This window comes from Pinus tabuliformis, chromosome 5_1 (assembly GCF_031772625.1).
Source record: "Pinus tabuliformis cultivar Carrire ecotype Pingquan chromosome 5_1, CPIR1, whole genome shotgun sequence".
Taxonomy (NCBI): Eukaryota; Viridiplantae; Streptophyta; class Pinopsida; order Pinales; family Pinaceae; genus Pinus; species Pinus tabuliformis.
Window position 1 is genome coordinate 830,634,310 of NC_142305.1, and position 21,917 is coordinate 830,656,226.

At 34.4% G+C, this 21,917-nt stretch overlaps 1 protein-coding gene across 2 annotated transcripts in view; it reads right to left on the reverse strand.

The window, feature by feature from the left end:
• The window catches only part of LOC149167469 (Sept9 (DUF616)), a 108,548-nt gene extending 102,841 nt beyond the window's left edge, over positions 1–5,707 (reverse strand). Inside the window, exons 1-2 of one of the 2 annotated variants that reach the window (XM_089433002.1) lie at positions 5,190–5,701; positions 4,777–4,971 (exon numbers count right to left, since the gene is read on the reverse strand). In XM_089433002.1, the coding sequence (XP_089289128.1) occupies positions 4,777–4,971; positions 5,190–5,271 (277 nt within the window). In that variant the 5' untranslated portion in view covers positions 5,272–5,701. Of the gene's footprint in view, positions 1–4,776; positions 4,972–5,189 lie in introns of both variants that reach the window. The other variant, XM_089433003.1, reaches the window with a different exon arrangement.
• Positions 5,708–21,917: the final 16,210 nt, after the last annotated feature.

A 21,917-nucleotide genomic window follows, 5' to 3' on the forward strand; every position in this document is an offset into this window, starting at 1 on the left:
ACTTTCATTTTTGTAACTTGTGGAGAAGTAAGGAGTAAGAATGAGAGCACTTGCACCCCCAAAAGGCTTCTTCCTATTTCAATTTGCTGAAAAAGCTCATGTACATGAAGTCATTACCCATGATCATTGGGTAAGCAAGAATACCCTACTATTGTTCTCCCAATGGTAGCAAGCCTCGAGGTTTCTTGATCAACTAGATGGCCCCACTTTCTTGCTTAGTGTGGGTAAAATTCTTTGGCCTTCCCATGCTGTACGAACATTTCTTTCATTGCATTTATGCACCAATTTTTTCAACCCTACCCCCCAAAAAAAGGTTTTCTTCCATGTCAATCCATCGAAAAGATTCGGAAGGAATTTGTCTTTATCCAAGTAGGGAAGGTACGCTTGATAGTGTTCCCCTAGCATACAGCCTTCACCAACATTGCTAGATGGTTCAATTTGTGGAAGATCATCAGCCATCTGCAGATGACTCATATGTAGCAAAGACCCAAAGTTTGTACATTCCATACATTGACTCCATAAAATGTCTTCCTTGGCATGGGCTATCATAGCAATAAATCGTTTTTGTTCCAAGGAAGGAAAGCTCTTCCCCAGCTTGTCCATATGATTGGATCCATCATGATAACATAAGGCAACCACTTAAAACCATCATCTATATATTTTATAGCCAAATGATCTAAGCCAAAATTCCACCTTTGTGTGGTGTAACTTCGTAAGTGATGACCTAAATAGAAAGAACATTGGATCCAACTCCTAAAACATGTAAGGACTTCTCCAAACTTGACAATGTTAATAATGACATCACCACATCCTAAAACTGGTAAGACTGAGTCAAGGTTGCCAAAGTGTGGAGCAAAGCAAGAGTGTCATTTTCCAAAAGAACCTTGAGAGCATAGCATTCGAGGAGTGTTTGTCGAGTCCTTGTCGTTAAAGCACCTTTGCTATTGAGAGGTCACAGGTTCAATTCTGCCGACACCCTCCATGTCAAGCTTTGTGGTTGAGCCAATAGGAAGTGATCCCTTCAAGTGGATCTACCGGGTACAAATATTTTGTGGATGTAGCGGTCACTAGTCTTCGAATCCGTGAACCACATAGAAATATATGTGTATATGTGGAATGCTAAATTAGTTGTAGAATATATGAAAACATGAAGATTTGTACATTAATGAAGATAGAAATGGCATCCATAGTTCATAATGATTAATCATTCAGGCATTGACCATCTATAATTTAGATTCTAGCAATTACAAACAAACATACAAATTTTTAAGCCACATACAAGAAAGTAGACCATTAACCTATGGAATAAAATAGGTTATCTAGCAACTATAAACAGTGACATGACCAAATAGTTATGTTTACAAAATAAGCCATCTACACACCAAAGTATGAAAACTGAAAGGGAAGTCACTCCAAACAATAAACTAAGCTAGTTGTTAAACAACTCTCTACAAAAGAGGTATCACCAATTGTGAAAGCACCCATGTTGCCAAATGTTATAGTAGTGGCTTAGCACCACCATGCATGTTCCACCACTCCTTGACAAGCAATGTTCCACCATCGCTTATATCAAGATCATCCTCATTAGTATCATCCTCCATTATTTGGCTCTTGTGTGGCCTTTGCCTCAACCTCAATCCTCTAGGGGCATCAATAAACTTGTCTAATCTAAGCATTAAAATATGGTAGCAAAAGCTTAACATGCCGTATCATGATTTTGGTTTGGGTGAAGGGTATATTTTTAATAGGGCCGTGACAAAGGAGTTCAACAATCAACACTTAATGGTAACGTTAAAAACTTAAGTAAACAGATAACGTCAACTTTTAATTTAAGAATTGAACATTATCATTAGGGAGCATTTAGGGAGGACCCAAGGAGCACCTTGAGAGCATCCTTGGGAGTGGCACACTCCCATATTGGTAGAGAGCATACCCAAAAGGTCCACAACATGTTCCAGGGGCATCCCCGCTTGAGATCAAGGTGGGGTAGAATGCTTCCTGCAACTATGGGCTGAGCTATCAGGAATGATCACTTTCTCTCCACTGTGATGTTTTTGATAATCAAAGAAGTGTTAATACTTGGTCATATGCCCAATACTTCTAGAGTCAACAATGCATTCTTGTGAAGTGGAGAAAGACTAATATGCAAAGAGCAAACACAAATGTGCACTATAAGATGAGCACATCACGTTCAAGAACAACACAAGGAAGAATCATCCATGGGAAGAAAATACGAAATCTTCAAAAGTTGACTGTGCTATACACAAGAGAGAGAAATACCACCATCTCCCAAAACACAAATCTGTAGTACGCTAACTCTTAGGTTGATTGACCTAGTTATGTCCCAGTATGATACCACTTACAATACCGTTGCTAAAATGTCTCCTTTTAAAGCATTGTAAAAATATGAACCTCTATCTTTGAAAGATCAGATTCTGCAGAACTCAAAGGTTCTAATGCCAACCAAGTCTCATCAAGAAAGGCAAAATATACTTGCAATTCTGAAGGATAATCTCACCCTTGCTGCAAATAGAATAAAGCAACAAGCTAATCAGCACAGGATGGAGAATTGATTCAAAGTGGGAGACACACTATTTGTACACATTGTTTATATAAGCAGTCCACCTTTAAGCAACAAGGCAAACAAAATCTCTAACCAAAATTCTATGGACCCTATCATGTTAGAGCTAAGATAAGCAAGGTAGATTATGCATAGAGATATGGAAACAAAAGCAATTTTGGCAATGTCTTCATATCTCAAGATTGCACTTCTTTAGACAGAGCTACTTCAGACTACTGAAGGAAGTAAAAAGTAGTCCTTGAACCTGAAGGCATACTGCAAACTCAAGTTAAGAACCTCGGAAATAAACAAGTTAGAAGATATACAATATGTGAGTTTATTGACGACGTGGCCCAAATTGATGATGAGGTAATGATTGAAGACAAAATTGTACTTCTTTAGACAAAGCTACCTCAAACTACTGAAGGAAGTCAAATCAGTCCTTGAACCTGAAGCATACTGGAGACTCATTGTACTTCTTGTGAGTTCACTAATGATGTTGATAAAATTGATAATGAAGTCATGATGAAGAAAAAAGTATACTTTTTTAGACAGAGCTACCTCGAAGTACTGAAGGAAGTCAAATTAGTCCTTGAACCTTAAGGCATGCCGGAAACTCACTGTACTTCTTGTGAGGTCATTGATGATGTGGATAAAATTGATGATGAGGTCATGATAAAGATAAAAGTGTACTTCTTTAGACAAAGCTACCTCAAACTACTGAAGGAAGTCAAATTAGTTGTTGAAACTGAAGGGGTAGTGGAAACTCAAGTTAAGAACCTATGAAATAAACAAGTTAGAAGATATACGAGATGTGAGTTCATTGATGATGTTAAGCAAAGATTGTGGATATTAAGAATGGAAATTGAATTGAAGAATGTTGTTGTATTTAAGCTGCAAGCATGACAATCCTAAGGAAGACCATGAAGCTAGCCAGCACTATCGAAAATAATTAGCCAACAATGCTAAGCAAAAAGGGGGCCTCTAACATTTGTAAGGCATCATTACAAAATCGTCAATCAGATGGGACCATCAGTTCAATCAGCATTTCTACAACTGGTGAAATAGAAACTATGAGAATCTTGCAGAGAAAACAGTAAAACACCACTTACATTCAGGGTTTCGTAGAAGAGTAGAGAACTCCTACCATGTCCCCTGCAATCTTCAAAGGGGTGAAATTCTGAAATCGATTGACGCTAGCACAGCACATAGAGAAAGGATAGAAAATAGGTGCTTATGATTCCTACAAGGAGACAGACACTACTATTGACACGTATTACATATCTTGCACAATGCTAGTGCCAAATCTTGCACAAAGCTTCATTAGAAATTAAAGATCGAATTTAAAGATCTCACATCTTGTTTAGAATTTTACAATTCTAGTAAGTGAGAAAGTATTTTGATTCAGTCTATGGATCATGAAGAAATAAATTTGAGGAAAGTGCAAAACAGAAACCTTATCTAAAGTTTGGACATTTAGTTTTGGCAGACCATATGTATGAGTTGAAGGAGCAAACTGAGCCCTGTCCGTGTCAAACTATTTTCAATAGAGATCAACAACGAATACAATGGTACAAGGGAATATCTTTGGTACACACTGTGCTCTGAGAATTCTTTTTGATCTGCACTTTAACGACAGATTTGTTGATATATAACATACTGAGGTCAAAACGAGAACCTTAGAGCGTCTGTATGATGCAAGATTCAAGATCCAAAGGAGCACTCTGGCCCAGAAGCATGTACTCAGCTAAAGCTTTATGATATATATATATATATATATATTTTCCGATTTGAAAACAAACTCTGTATGTGATGGAGTTTATACTGTCTCTTGCACTTGCTGCTAAGGGACTTGATTTTTTCTCATCATACTCCTACATCGTCACATAATGACCCAGAAGCACGTACTCAGCTAAGGCTTTATGATAGCAAACTCTGTCTGGGATAGAGTTGACACTGTCTCTTACACTTGCTGCTAAAAGACTTAATTTTTTTTCTCATCATACTCCTACACCGTCATTCATGACATATTCATTCATAGAGACTTATCGTCAAATGGCTGATGGGTAGCACTGACCAACCAATGTTCATCTCACTTGCACGTATAACATATGCCCTAATCTCAATGGCAGAGGTCGCACAAACAGCAAACCATCAACTCTGTCATATTTTAGAGCTTTGCAAATACAATGAACGAAGAAAACAGATGTCATTACCTGAAGCAGAATGGACGGCGGATTCACAGGACCAGACAATGTTCAATAGGATCAGAAGCATGAAGAATAACCAAACAATCCCACCTGCAAGAAGCAACTGTGGCAAATTTCTCCTCTTTAGGAACCTCAAAAGAGAACTCTCATGAAACCCTTTCACATTTGAGTTCGTGCTGACCTCTTCGTCAACTGCGTGCACTGTTACATGAAGCACACAAAAAATTCAAAACTTTGGTTTCAGCAGCCAACCCGTATCCTTTAAATCTAAGTTAGACCCCACAGTGGAAGCCCACTTGTATTGATTGTTCAGTGTAAAATACCAGCCCTACATTTATCCTTGTGAACACACTTTGTAAATTGTAAATGCAGGAAGGTCCAAAGTTGTGATTGAGAAACAATTAAGATGAATTGCATACCTCTTTTCTTCTGGCTCTGGGAAATTTTATCTGTTCTGCGCAGTGCCCTTAGAGAGTCGAAGCGTTTCACTTCCCCATCCATTTGTTTTTACAATGGAAAAACACTGATGGGTAATCTAGAAAATGAAGATCTGGCTGTTCGAGCGAAAATTGAGCCTGCCCAATCGTCGAGATTTTATATTAATTCCAGATTCAGCTCTGCCTGGCAAATTATATTAAGTTTCGGAGGCACCCAGACCGTCGAGAATAGAAAGGCTCTGAAATCGGGTATAAAAATTCGGCAAATCTCAGCATGCTCAATTAGTGCTAGAGACTTCAATGGCACCGGTCCGTTCAGGTTCAGGGGCAAAGGCATGTGAAAAATTTATGTGTGAAAAAATATTTTACTGTGGCGCTGTTCAATGTCCGTTCATCTCATATTGTACTTGTGAATATGTCAGCGGCCGCTTAGGGTGTGAAAGAAAACCATTAACTGTGACAACCATTATTAAAAAAATAAATAAATAAATAACGGGCACGAGCCATCGATTTGCAACCAACCTGGGTGATTAAATAATAAAAATATAATCATTGAATTTCATCGGGCACGGGCAATTGTGCTACCGATTTGCAACTAATCAGGTAATTTTCAATAAATAATAAATATCATCACCGATTTGATGTTTTTCGCAGCCAGCATCATATCATCCTTCGCCATTTCTATTTGCAGGACTTAGTTTTTTTGGCAATACTCTACGAAATTGACTTGATAAATTGACTTGATAGTTAAAAATGGCCGGAATCTGGGTAAAAATATTTTTAAAAATTTGTAGACGTAGTGTTTGAATCGTGTTTTTACGGTGAAAATGAATTCAGTACCATCAAAAACGTCTTGACAATTTTTCTAGAAAAAAACAATCTAATTAAACTACTTATTTTTGTATACTCAAATAATTTTTTTAATTGAATTGGATATAAGTTAGAATTTGATTTTTTTTTGTTATAAATATATTTTGGAATGTATAGGATTTTTGAGTATTTTAATTTTACAAAGTAAACCCTATAAATTTATTTATTTTTAAATCTCAATTTTTTCTAAATTTTAATTAAAATTAATTACAAAAGAATATTATAAAAAAATATTTCTTTTATATTTAAATAATATAAATTTAAATTTTTTTAAATCTCAATTTTTTTCTAGATTTTAATTAAAAAATATATTTCATTTATATGTTAGACTATGTCTTTGTCTCTTTTTCTTTCTTTTTTTATGTGTAATAACAATGATGTTCTTTAACTATAATTGCTATTGATTCATTATTAAGTTTTATTTATGATTAGTTTTTTCTCATAATCACTTAATTCATTCATATCTATTGTTTGGTATTTAGAAATGTGTGGGAGTATTTCTTGTTATCTTGAGGATGAACCACATTAGTTGGTTCGAAACGTAGACCAAATCTTAATGATGTGATTAATCCGAAAGACATTTACTTAAAATTTTAATAATAAAGTGAGTTTTTTATTTTTATTTTTTTTAATTATGATATAATGAGATAAATATATTATTTGTAAAAAATAATATTAATTAAAAATGTCAAACTATTAAGACAAAATAGACTTTTGCATCGGAATCTAGCAAAACAATTTCCAGAAAGAATGTGATTTTTTATTCAACAGAATCTCATTCCCTTCCATGTCAGAAGCTTTTAGATGGTGGGGTGTCATGAACATTGATTGGAGGCCCATTCCTTTATTGGCCATATGGGCCATTTGGAAATGGCGGAATGCGTCAATTTTCAACTCAAAAAGGGAATGTCATTTAACAGTTTATGAATCTATCATTTGTTTACACTACGCGCTTGGATTGACTAATCATTCCAGAGACAGAAGTGGGAGGAGGACTCTTTCAAGGGATCCTACGGGGATTCCACATGCCTATTTTGATGGGGCGGCACTACACGGAATATGCACATGCGGAGTTTATATTATTCCTAAAGAAGGACAACAGATAGAAATATATTGGAATGGAGGTGCTGGATCCAACAATAAAACAAAGGCTATGGCTCTTGTTGGTCTTCTATCTTTTTGTGATTTTCTAGATATACAAAAGCTTCAAATGTTTGGAGATTCAAAAGTCATTATCAATCATGTTCGGTCAAAACATGTCATAAAAAATATCAACTTAATAGGATGGTTGAGCAGGATTGAGGCTTTACGGAGCCACAGGAAGGACTACTCAATAATCCACATTGATAAGGAAAAAAACAGGATGGCGGATGCTCTATCGAAGAAAGGTCTTTCTTCTCAACATGAAGTCTGGATGATGCAGATAACAATGGACAACAAAACTTTCTAGACTCAAGAATTTTGCATGCCGGGTACATAACTTCCTTTTCTCATTGCTGTCAATCTGGTATGTATCTGGTTCCCACTAAATAGATTTCCTTTTTGAAAAATATTCTTAAATATTCGGCCTTTGGGTCTGATTACAACCTTTTATTTAGCCTATTAGTATGTTGAACCATATGACCAATCTGAAGAAGAACGGATATATGGGTTTTTTTTTTGTCCATCCCTATGATTGTGGCTTGTTCCACAAATATCAGCTATATCTTGTGGTCTTCAACAATCTTATGTTGTACAATTTCCTCTATATGAATATAATAGAAATATAGCTTTTTTTCGTGCTAATTTTTTGTTGTTTAAAATGCATTTTTAAATGCATAAATGGATTCAGCATCCTGAAAAAACCCCATGGCACTGGAGTTTTGCAGAGTAAACAACTTCAACTCGAGTTTTTTTTGTAGAGTAAACAACTTAAACTCAAGTTTTTAAAAATATATGTCGGATGGATTCAGCACCTTGAAAAAACTTTGTGGCGCTCGAGTTTTGCAGAGTAAACAACTTAAACTCAATTTCTTTTTGCAGAGTAAACAACTTGAACTCAAGTTTTTTTTAGAGTAAACAACTTAAATTAAGTTTTTAAAAATCTCTGCCGGATTTTGATTAAAATTAACCAAAAAAAATTGTCGTGAAAAAAATCATTTCGTTGCTAAGCTTTTTTTAATTATATATAATTTATTCATAAAATATTAAAAATTAATTTTTATTTAGAATTAATTTTACATATATATTTTAGTGATCGTTAATCTATTATACATTTTGGAAGTTTTTTTTATCTAATTTCAGCAGAATTCTATAATGATTTGTTGGAATCACAACTTTAAGTTGTGAACTCTCCACAACTCGAGTGCACTAGGGATTTTTCATGGCATTGAATCCATATATGCAATCAAAAACCGATTTTAAATGACAAAGATCAATATTTCAGCCAAAAAAAATCGTCACATTTAGGCAAAAAACTCCAAAACGTATGATATTTAAACAATGCCCATATTTTATATATGAATTTTCTTTTAAAAAGGATAAATCTTATTTATAATTAACATTTTCGAAAAAGCATTCCTCTTGAGGTGGATGCACAAGTTAGAGAGGGTGATGGGATGGCTCCATTGTCTTCACTATTAGAAAATCAGAAAGGCAGAAAGATTTTCTTTATGTTGATAATTACTTGTGATATTCTTATGTTTTTCTTATGTTCCTCTTTTATCTTTAGTTCATCAAGCAATTACCAAAACAATAGACACCAAATGTAGGCAGACAACCAGGGAAAAACCCCTGTCTAGGGGAAAACCCAGTCAATAATTATTCCTTAATAACTTCACGAGATAATCTAAGACTCTTGACCTAGACACAGACTTCCTCCTCACCAAGTCAACCTTTTCTTCCTTCTATAGTTGATAACCCTTTCAACAATAACTTTGACCTAGCAACAACAACTTGAAGCAGCAACAAAACTTCGATCCAGCAACAACTTCGACCCTGTAGTTAGCCCAGCAACAACTTTGACCCAATAGTTAGCCCATCAACAACTTCAAACCGACAATTATCCCAACAACAACTTCGACCCAGTACTTAGCCCTGCAAAAACTTCGACCCAACAATATCTTCGTCCTTCTAGCAAATATCCTAGTAAATCCACGAGTGAGAGACAAACCCAGAAACTTCGATCTTCCTTCTTCAAGCAACTTCACACTTTTTTGATCTTCTTCTCTTAGATATCGAACTTGTGAGTGTCAGTGCTCCAAATGAATTCAAATTTCTTCAATATATAGGCTTCTCGTGAGGTCGAATTACTTTGTTTGAGGCCAACTTGATCTCCTTGAGGCCAACTTGTTGTGTAGGTGACAAATACCTTATTTGACTCAATAATAAATCTTTTTACATGATTCAAAAGACCAAGAAGGGTCTCTTTTAATGGAAAATGATTCTAATGACTCAGGATAAATCCTAAAAGTCCTCAATGGGGAATTTGACCTAAAATATGTTGGCCCAAGCACGAAACTCGTGCTTTAATAAGTCATAATAATAATAATAAATTATTTTTCTTTCTTTTGATAAATACATTTATTTATGACTCAAATACAATTTATGAAGATTGAACCTAGTTACATTCTTCAACGCTCCCTCTTAACTAGGGAGGTATTCATACATATATATACAACTACTTGGAAGATCTCAAAATACATGAACCATGAAGATTTTAGGCACCTACGGTACCACGGACTAGATTCCTAACCAGGGCAATCTATCCGGATGAGAATAAGATGGACTAAAGCTTTTAGCCTCTTTAGGTACCATAAGGCTTACTTGCTAACCATTAACCTAGGGATCTAGGTGTGTAATGCAAGGTCAGAGCTCTATGTCTTGTTTTCCTTCTTTTAGCAGCACCTCAATATGCATTCTCCAATTTTCTTCTTCAAGGTATCATTCATGACTATAATATGCCCTCCCTCTCAACTCGGGAGATATACTCTTTTCTTTATCTAGGCTCCCTCTTAACTTAGGGAGATCAACTTCTTTCTATGACATCGAAGAATCTTTCATGACTTCCATCCTTCTTATAAAAGTCGTTTTGATCATCATCATTCATATAACTTCTATCATCATGCTTATCAATCAAATCAACTTTACTTACGAATATCTTCATTATTTTGAAGATTATGTACTTGCACAACTTAGACAGTAAGTACAACCAAATACATATATAGAAGCATGAACTTTAACTATGTTATAATCATATAATAATGGAAGCATTAAACTTTAGGCAACAAATACCTAAACTTAGTTAGGTTCACAAACAATAAGAGACACATACTTTTATACTTCAACTTCTTATTCAGGTTAGGTTATAACCCCTCGCTCACGTCAGTAACTCAATCAAGATATCAATATCATTATATCTAGGGCCTCAATATTTCTTCCAGAGATATGACATACTCTATTACAATATATTGCAAACCCTAGAAGAAATTCAAACAAGTACACTTACAATGTATTTAACAACTTTAGAATTCATATGTTAGACTTCTACTAGGATTTAATGCAAATCCTAGATTCCATACTTAAGACATTAAGCCTTAGATGACAATAATAAAAAATAATCATAGCACAATATAAGGTTTCAACGATGTAACCAACTTCTACTAGGATTTGTTATAAACCCTAAATTTTATCATCATAATGGAAACGATATAGCCATATCCTAGAATATCAAACTTCGATTAGGGCTTAGTTACAAACCCTATAACTTCTAAACAACTAGGTTAGCATAAACACATATCTAGGATAATCATGCACAAGCATATCATAACATATATAGGACAAACAACTATCAATATATTTAAAGTCATGCATATAACAACCTTTGATTAGGATAGGGTTTTGATTAGACGGACAAACATACACCTAGGGTTTCATTCCTAGGAGCTTACTCTCGATACATAAAGGTTTTACTCATAAACCATAATTTTACCAAAACCTCAAGGTCTAGGAACACTTTACCATCCTACCCTAAAGGACTAGGGTTTCCATAACAATATTAAAACTCCAAACATGACATTCACCATCAAAACCCCAAACATCAAAAGAATAGTATTTTCTAGATTTCATTAGTAACCCTAAGTAGACTAGGGTTTTTCACATTAGCATACCCTTAGGTAAGGGTTTTACAAAGAACATTTTAGGGTTCCACAAACATGATGATTTTAGTGAGGGTAGATTTAATCTAATGATTAATTTCCAAAATAAGAATATTTAAGATTCAAAAATCGTAGACATAAGACTTGATAGTAATGTAAAGCAAATTTATCTGAATGAGTAAACTAAACCTTTATCATGAAGAGAACAAGGTTTATGGTCTAAGACATACCTTTGAGTTGTTTCTTAACAAACCTTGTAGGACATCAATCTCAATAGAACTTCTATCAAGGTTTGTTTTGCAAGGTCTTCTCCATCACCTTTGAGCATATTAACAAGCTTTTCCTTTCATGGAAAATATAAAAGAAATGTTATTAGCATCTAGTATAACACACATCTAGATGGGAAAAGGAAAATAAAATTTGAAGGATAATACAATGAGTAAGATACTTATCTTTGAAAAATGGCGAGGGCTCCCTCTTAATCCAATCTCGAGGGACACCTATAACTTTAACAAATAACTTCAACAATGTTTTTCGAAAGAATGTTAAACCTATAAGTTCTAAAAATAAAAAATATGCAAAACAAATCAAAAACTTAGAGTAGAAGGACTTAGTAGTATAAGTCCTTTATTTCCGATTCTTTGGTCTTGTGCTTCTTTGGAGATTCTTCTTCGACAACATTTGTATGATCTCTAATTCTCTTTCTATTTCTCGGATTCTCAGGACAATCACTTTTATAGTGACCCATCTTGTGACAATTGTGCATTTGATGTTGGATATGTCTATCTTCCTTGACTTCTTGAATGATCCTTTATTCTTGTGATGAACGAAGTAGGCATTTGAAACTTTTTCTTCTTCATTCTCCTTGTTGCTTACTAGAGAAATTTTGACTTCTTCCTCACTGCATGCATTCCATAGTTGTTCGAATGTAGGAGTCTCCTTCTAGCTATTGAGCCCTGATAAAGGCACTCCATGATGTTGGTAAACCTAGAAGTAGAGTGATTACAAGCTCCTTCTCTAGTATTATCTCATCAATTTCTTGGAGTTCATCTCTTAATCTAGCTATTCTCACAAAGAAGGATGTCACAATGTCTTACTTTGTCATCTTTATAGATCTTAGTTCATTTTTAAGAATTGCTATTTGACCAAGATTCTTAATAGTGAATCATTAGGATAATGCCTCATACATCTCTTGAGTAGAATATATGTTGGATATATAGGGGATGAGGTTATCCTTTATTCCATCCACCATTAGTGTCATGGCTAATATTTCTGTTTCCCTGAATTTTTCCTTTTTTGCATCACTTGACTCATTTTTAGGCTTATTTACCTTTCCTTTGACTAGATCCAAAACTTTATTCTTCTCAAGGATGAGGTCTATCCTCTTCTTCCATGCCCTGTAGTTGGATGCTCCTTCTAATTTGTTTTCTCCCTTCATTGAGTTAGACATTTCCCTTGAACATGGTAGACTTGACTTCTTATATGATCCTTTTGGTGACCCTTAATCAAAGCTTGTTAACTCCTTATTCTCCTTTCAATAGATCTTTGAGCTGCCTTTTTCCCTTCTTCACCTTAGCTCTGATACCATGTTAGAAAACCAGAAAGGCAAAAAGATTTTCTTTATGTTGATAATTACTTGTGATATTATTATGTTCCTATTTTATCTTTAGCTCATCAAGTAATTACCAAAACAATAGACATCACATGTAGGTGGACAACCAGGGCAAAACCCCTATCTAGGGGAAAACCCAGTCAACAACTCTTCCTTAATAACATCACGAGATAATCCAATACTCTTGACCTAGATACAAACTTCCTCCACATTAATTCAACCTTTTCTTCCTTCTGTAGATGATAACCCTTTCAACAATAACTTTGACCTAGCAATAACAACTTGTAGCAACAACAAAACTTCGATCCAACAAGAACTTCAACCCAACAGTGATCCTAGTAACAACTTCGACCCAACAGTTAGCCCAACAACAACTTCGACCCAACGGTTAGCCCAGAAACAACTTCGACCCAATAGTTAGCCCAAAAACAACTTCGACCGAGCAGTTAGCCCAATAAAAACTTTGACCCAGTAGTATCTTCGTCCTTCCAGCAAATATCCTAGTAAATCCACACGAATGAGAGAGAGAGAGACAAAACCCAAAAACATCGATCTTCCTTCTTCCAAGAACTTCACACTTTTTCTGCTCTTCTTCTCTTAGATATCAAACTTGTGTGTGTGAGTGCTCCAAATGAATTCGAACTGCTTCAATATATAGGCTTCTGGTGAGGTCGAATTATTCTGTTTGAGGTCAACTTGATCTCCTTGAGGCTCACTTGGTGTGGAGGTGACAAATACCTTATTTTACTCAATAAAACATATTTTTACATGATTCAAAAGCCCAAGAATGGGTCTTTTTCAATATACAATGATTCTAATGACTCAGAATAAATCCTAGTAGTCCTCAATGGGGATTTTGACATAAAACATGATGACCCAAGCATGAAACCCATGCTTTAATAAGTCATAATAATCATAATAATAACAATTTATTTTTGTTTATTATGATAAAAAAAATTCTTTATGACTCAAATACAATTTATGAAGACCGAACCTAGTTATATTCTTCAATAGTCACCCTACTCAATAGAGAGGGGAGGTGTGGTCATCCCCTCCCAATAATTAAACCTTCTTCTCTCATGATAATACATGAAGCCTACAACATGATTTGCCATTCAATGTCATAACATACCCTTCGAGATCATTCCATGGCTTATAATTCTACCTTCATTCGTCCCATTCATCTCTAGATTGTCATTGTTGCCTTGGTTAGTCTGCATGCGTGCACTCTAAATAAGTAAGTCTCCCCCTTCTAGCATAACTATGACCATTCTACTATTGTTTCCTTATTGTATTCAAGGGATGGACCAAGTTCTCTTAACCTAGCCCTCCCCTCCCTCATCTTCGTTGCAACGATGTTTTTTCCTGCCCTAATTTCAAAGTCTAGGCTTAGAGAGATATTTGTTGACAAACACTAGCTAATTGAGACTATAAAGAGCTCCTCCCAACCATCTACCAAAGTCTTCCACTGCAAGAGTTCGGTCACAAGCAGTTGCTCTCAGTCCTCGCAAATAAGTTTCAAAGTGGTGGGGTTTAGGGAATTCTTTATGTTATTTACTCTACTCCCACACACACTTGGTTATGGTTGCATGGCCGTATTCCTTTGAATTTTATTGGTATATTCCTACTATATAAGCTCTTGGTGAATTGAGGCTGGTGGTCTAAAAATTGGTCTAACGTTGGGCCCATCCCTCAGTAATGACCTCAAATTTCCTTTTGGTCAAATTTAATTTTTAGTTACATGACCTTTGTAGCTTTCTTTCTAGGGTTTTTTTATGTGGAAATTCTTCCCCTGGGCACTTGCTTGCCTTTTTATTGTATCCTTGTGCTCCCTTCTCTGTCACCCCTTTTTGCTTAATCTATGTCTCTTGTAACCCCCAAGGCTCTCATTACTCCCCTCACTGCACCTAATTCAATTTCCATCTTCTCTCAACTTTTTTCTCCTATTGGATATTCAGCTCGTGTTCCCTCCCTCACTACATTTTTGCCTCTCTCCTACTTCTCTGATAATGGTGTGTCAAAATGGCCATAGTTGTAGAGGTGATGTCAACTAGGTGGAAGGGGGGAGCACTCATGCTCGCCTTCGTGCCCATAGCGTTATCAGGTAATTTCACACCGAAACTCCTAAAGCAATCCAACAAGAAGTAGTCAATGAAAATGTAGAAGTTCATGTTAATCATGAAGAATTCATAGATGTTTAAGTGCTTGCATCGATAGTTAAATGGGTGACAAACCTGTGTCACACCCGGGGGCGCCAAAAGCAATACTTTTGCATGATTGAATTGTACTCTAACTTTAAATCCTTGCTCAACAAAGTCCTTTTGGAACATAATTAAGCCAAGAGTGAAATTATGATGTAGCTTGATGGAATCCAACTAGAGCACAGGGATATAGGATTAGAGCACAGGGACTTGGCTCTCTATTTGGAAAGGCCATGGATCTTCTTCATAAGGGTAAAGGCTCGGCCTCTTCAGAGACCCAAGCTAATCCAATTGAGATTTCTACCTCATCTTGAGCTATATGTATGGATCTTTGTTTGACAAATTTTTCTTTTACTCTAGCTCTTTATATGTCATCAGTGTTTTTTGGCAATCTCACCACTGTGATTACTATTTTTCTAGTATATCTTCATAGTTTTTTGAACATTATTCTACTAACAAACACTTTGATGTAATTATGCTAATCTCATTTCCCTAATAATAAACCAACTCGAATAACCATATAATCATGTTTTCCAATTAATACAACCATATTATATTAAAAAATAAGAATAAAAATAATCATCTATCATTTTTGGTAAATCACATTTAGTTACTTTCTCCATAATACAAAATGTCAATGAGGATCCACGCTGGTTTAAAAGTGGGTGATCTTGATAAAATGAAAATTTGGAAATAAATGAAGATTTGTTTTATTGAATGAAGTTTAGATATAAATAAAGATTAGTTTTTAATAAGAAGTGGTCTTATATATAATTATAATTGAAAAGTTATTTGTCTTTATAAAATGAAAATTCAATTTAGACAGAAATGAATTTTTTATTAAATGGGATTTGGGTACAAATAAAGATTATATATATATATATATATATATATATATATATATAGATAGATTATATATATATAATCTATATATATATAGATTATATATATATATTAGAAATATGAAATATTTGAATTAAGTCTGCACTTGAACATAGTAAAGTAGGCGGGAAAAGTTACAATGTGTTCTCATGTGCTAGTTATTTAAAAAGATTCAAAATTTTCAACTATGAAATTAAATAGATTTAAAATTGTCAACTATGAAACTTTTACTGACGTACATATTATTGACCAAACTACAACAATAGATTTTACAATATTCACCAAACAAAAAGATAATTTTGCAAATGAAAGTCATTACTCCGGCGAAAGATCAATAAACATGTTATCTGATTGAGTTCCAAAGGCACCGCTAGTTGAGCTATGTTGATCACTAGTGTTCCTCTAAGTTTGGAACTCTGCTAGTTGGCTTATGATGGTTCCAACTTCGTCTTCCAACCTACTCACTTGAACTTTCATATTTTGCAATACCTCTTTCAGGGGAAGACTAGTGTTTGATTATTGTTGGATTGTGTAATGAAGGTTTACAATTTGAGATTGGGTGTCAATGGGAGGATGTGAGCAACTAGGAGAGGTATTGGCCCCTCTAGATGGAATGGAGGGAGGATATCAGTGCTCCATAGGTGGCGATTGAAAAAGCAGACCATAAACTACCAAAGGGACCAAAGGCTAGTTCAATGGACAAGAAGAAGAGCCCCAGACTGAGGGCGAGCTGAGAGGAGGGCTATGAAGATCAATGCACCATAAATACGACCAACAGAGGGAGAGGAGGGACCATCTACCACAGAGAGACCAAAGCAACGACAACCCAATAATTCTTCGAAATAAAATATTTGAACTAGAAAAGAATTACTTTCAAAGTATTGAAAGAACCAAGATTGCCATAATAATCTCATGAGTCCTCTCCTCAACACTGTAATTGTGGCTCCAAAGGCAGAAACATGAAGAAGAACCAAGCAATGAAGGGTATTTGAATTCTTCAGGGAATTCAACTACAGATAGAGAGTCATAAGAGATTGAGATATGTCCAACCCACGTTAAGGTATCCACCGAATCAATTCCAGGAAATTCAACACTCCAAGTCAAAGGATATGCCCCCCTTTTGAGTTGGGATAACGTCATAGATTTGGGGAGAGCCTTTGTTACACCCCTAGCCCAGAGAATCTAGTTGCTCTCTGGAGCATTTCTATAACTTGCACATGAACTAGGTGAGTTCCTTCACCCCAAATGAAATTAACCATACTCTCAAGCAAAATGCAAGTGCTAGAGACATGGATACTTCTTGCCATGTTGCCTCGCTACATTTTAATCTAAATTATTGTAGGTTCACACACTGCAGTGATCTCATCCAAATTGAATTCGATTAAACACCACCACCTTAATGTATTGGCACATGGATTATCAACAATTGGTATTGTCTGGAAGCTAGAGGAGCCGCATGTAGATATCTTATGGATATAGTGAGTGCATGGCCAACACGCCCAATGCCTACCACCTCAACCATAATGTCACGATACAAACATTATTTCCACCTTTGAAATTCCCAATATTATATGAAACATAGACTTTATAACACTTTGATATGGAACGTTGAATAATTGCCCCTGAAGATATTTTTTCGATGCCACTAATGAAGTTGGGAAATAAAACCATGAGAGAGTGCCTTATGGGATCATCTTTCATCCTAATAAACTATCAATGACAAGTTGACCAACCTCCATGCGACAAGCCAGGTTGGCTTGTGCACTTGCTTCCTTGTTTTGACTCCTTAGGATGTGGAAGAAAGACTTATAAGGAAAAATTTCCAATAAGTTGAGGATTTTGTTGAAAAGAAGAATAAGTTGATAAGAGTGATTGTTGAATGGTAAGAAGAGAGTCTCCTACAAAAGTTATCTTGGAGGAGTTCTTTTTTTTTTGCCAACTTAAAGCCCAAGAAGTAGCCCATACATTTCCATCATGTTATTTGACTTTTTGTCGAGACCTCAGAAGTACCTAATTTCATGTTCTCCTTTAGGATTCAAAAGAATCCCTCCCCTCCTATCACCTCTATCCCCTCCTACCACCTCTTATATATATATATATATATATATATATATAATTTCACATGATTATCTTGAAATACATAAGTGGTTGGGATAGTAAAAACATCTAATTATATTTTTAATCATCTTTCTATTTAAAATATAACGACAATATTAAAATTTAAAGTGTATTTCAATTTAATAAAAGAAATTATGATATTTCATTTTTTTTTCTAAATAAATTAATAATTTATTAATACTAAGTTTTCAAAAACTAATACTTAATTTGTCTATAGGGTCTTGGATAGATGGTGATTGAGTGCTCTGTTAAGGCACTCCTTGATGTGAAGTCACCGATTCAATTCCCCGCTCGATCGGGGTGATATATTGGACATGTTGAAGATGTAATCTTGCTAAGCTTACAAACAAAAACCTAATATTTAATTTAATAATAAATAAAATTAATTTAATACAAATTAAAAATATATAATAATTTAGCTAAATTAAAATTAATTTAATAATGCCACCAAGCATAGAGTAGACGATGACAGGGTGTTTTGTTAAGGCACTATATGGTGTTAAGGCCATCAGTTCAAAACTCCATGGGTGAAAATCCAACCATGCTAAGGGCTGGTGTGGCACAGGTCGAGTGCGACCCCTAATTGATTTTGACAGTTAATCTAGCCACAAGTTAGTCATACATGGGTTTAAGGACTCACATAAACTAGCAAAAAAAATAGTAAATATGAAATAAGAATATACATTGATTTTATCAAATTATTTTTAAAAATTAACTTCACATTATTGTATGGAGGCTGTCGAGTCGAGTATGGAAGAGTTGTTGTAATGTTATGTCCTATTATGTAAACATTTTGATTTAGTCAAATAACCTAAAAAAAAAACTACTTAAGATTAAATTAAAATTTATGACTTCGTCAAATTGCATAAAAATAAAAATAAAAATAATAAAAAATATTTCAAATTAAATTAAAATTTAAAAATTATAACAAACTAATGCTTATAAAGATTGTTATTACAATTCGGCCTGGAGTATGCCGTAAAACTGCTTCTACTTGGCTAAGAGCTCGTCTTCCTCGGACGTAAGGAAACAGGTTAACGGCCCAAGACCCAGAGGCATCTGGCAGGAGTGAGAGCCTGCTCCCGATTACGGACCACCAGCAGGGTTATGCCAGGTGGCGTGGTTTTCCTATTTAACAATGATGAGTCAAACCCAGCATTCGCGGATAGCAGCCAGAGATGGCTGTCCTCACTGTTGGTTTGACACCTGAGTTGATAGGTTTTACCACCTTCGGAAAAAAAAAAAAAAAAAAGATTGTTATTACAATAGTTTAGGTAAAATTGAGGTCATAGAGTCAATTTACCCTTGGCGTTTTTTGGGCATCAAATAATTTTTTTTTTTTTTTTTTCTTTAACTCTTCATGGGTGTATCGTTTACATTTTATCTATCTTTGGCATATGGAATTATGGGCATCTTAATGGAATAATAGAAAACACCTTTGATATTTAAACAATCCTTTCTACACCTAATATTTGAAATTCCATCTTGTCTAAACATATTAACAGTTGACACTGCACAATCTAGATGCAATAGGGGTTTTCTTTAGGGCAATTAATAAATAAAAACTAGCAATGAAAAATTGCAATTCTAGCAATTTCGCTATAGCCAATTTCTAATGATGATTGCTAAAAAAGGTTTAAACCATAAAATCATAAAATATTTAGAATCCCCCTGAGACCTAATATTTGAAGTTTCAACTTCATCTTCTTCCCATCCATCAAGTAGTTTGCACGTGTGTGTGCGCATGCGCACACACACATACATGAGTTAGTTCATATGATATCTTTATAAGGAGAAAATGACAAATAAGAAGTCTTCTAACTTGTAAATTTACGAGTTTGACAATTTTACTCCACACTAGTGTCAATGGTTCCCTCTCGACAATCACAAATAAAAAATGTTCAAAATAAGTACAAATATTCAAATCAAATGTAAAATTTTAAAATTGTTGCATAGTACCCTTTCTCTCATGGTTTCTTAAAAATAGTGTCAATAATATTGCAATGAAGGAGAAGTGTAATGTAGTCAATGTTAGTTACATTAATGTGTTGCAAGTGAGATAAAAAGAAAAATATAATAACTAAGTTAAATCCATCTTTATTCAAAATCTATTGAGTGATTAGAGGGATCAAATCATTTGAAGTGTACATATTCCTTCAAGTTTTTGCACTCTAAAATATTTTTACTTTGAGCAATTTTTTCTTTCTTGACACCCTATAAAATTAGGGTTAAGATGAAACTAAGTTATTTAAGATGTGTTAAATCTCTTTGATGAAGAAGAAAAACCAACTCTAGGAAATGAAACACCTCCCCTCACACATACACAAAGGCTATATACTTGTTGAAGTTTAAACTTAGGTTATTTTCATGGTGATGCCTCATACTAACCATTAAGTGACAATGTTATGGCCAAAGTGGATAGAGGTAATTGAGAAAATAAATGAAAAGAAGATATATTGGACTTGTAAAAGCTATTGCATTAAATGGTGCACTTGGGAGTAAAATAAAATTGTATGTTAATATTTATGTTCAACTTTATATTTTGTAAATTAGAGTAATGATTTTTCTTGTTCTTGTGCTCTTTCATGTTTGCATTGGAGAGTGTTTGGAATCCTATGTGGTAAATTTTCTCATCGATGTTTCAAGCTAAGTATCACATCCAATCATCAGTAGATCTATGGAAGAATCTTAATTTTTATTTAGTTGACCAACATATGTAGATAAATAATAATTAATCTAGAAATGTTAAAGTTGCTATGTCGTCTTTTTTGAATAATAGAGAAGTTAATTTAAGAAAAATATTAATAATGTAGTTAATTAATAATGATTTTTCTTTTTTTATATAAGTGTGTTGGATGGTGAGAATCACAATATCACATTATACTATGAATATATTGTTTTTCATTCATGAAGTTTATTTTGAACATGGACATGTAGCAACTTCATATTTGAAGATTAAGGATAACTAAGATAAAGGTAGAAAAATCAAAAATATTTATAATGGAAGGATTCACTATGAAACCATGATTAGGTGACTTCAAAAAAAAAATATATTATGGAGGTAACTCTGGTTAGAGACCTTACTAAATCATTTGAGACTAGTGATATAGATATAAATATTATCATGATCCTCCCAACTCCTAGTTTCCTTGCAAAAAAAAAAACATGAACTAGAATACATGAATTAATAAAAGGGACCAAACCCTTTGCCCTTTGCCACCAAATTAGATTGTCCATTAAATTGGTAAGGGGAAGGAAACTGTGTAAAAAGGGCAACCTATAAGCTTGGGAGACATTGGAAACAAATTCATAAATTACATGATCTTCTAGAAATATTATAAAGGAATTAAATTGTATGTATTATAAAGGAACTAAATTCCTTTGATCTTGATCATGTAAACTATGTAGTTAGTTGGTAGATACATATAAACAAAATTAAGATATATATTCTGAATTTCAAGTATTAAAATATAAAATAATGGATCTTATAAAGAGGATTCACTTCTCAATTATTAGTCCCTACTTCACCAGGGACTATAGTACTCACCTCGTGGCCAAAGTCCCTTGAATTTTTATTATTTTGCCTAGTTTTTTGTAACTTTAACCAAAATTTCAGGAAAATGATAAATATTCCTATTTTCCCGTAAATGAAAAAATAATTTTCTATATTTTTCAGTGTGACAACTGATTTTAAAATTAAAAAAAAAGGCTAATTTTGTAAGTGATCATTCTGTTAGTGAGTTCTTTAACCTTGACACATGATACTACTCCCCAAATGATGTTGAAATTGACGAGGTTGCAACTCGCTTACATAAGCAATGGGGTGGGTTGGGGTTGTACTGAACAAATATGAAGGAAACTTTCAATGTGGAGAGTGCACAAGTGCGAGTGA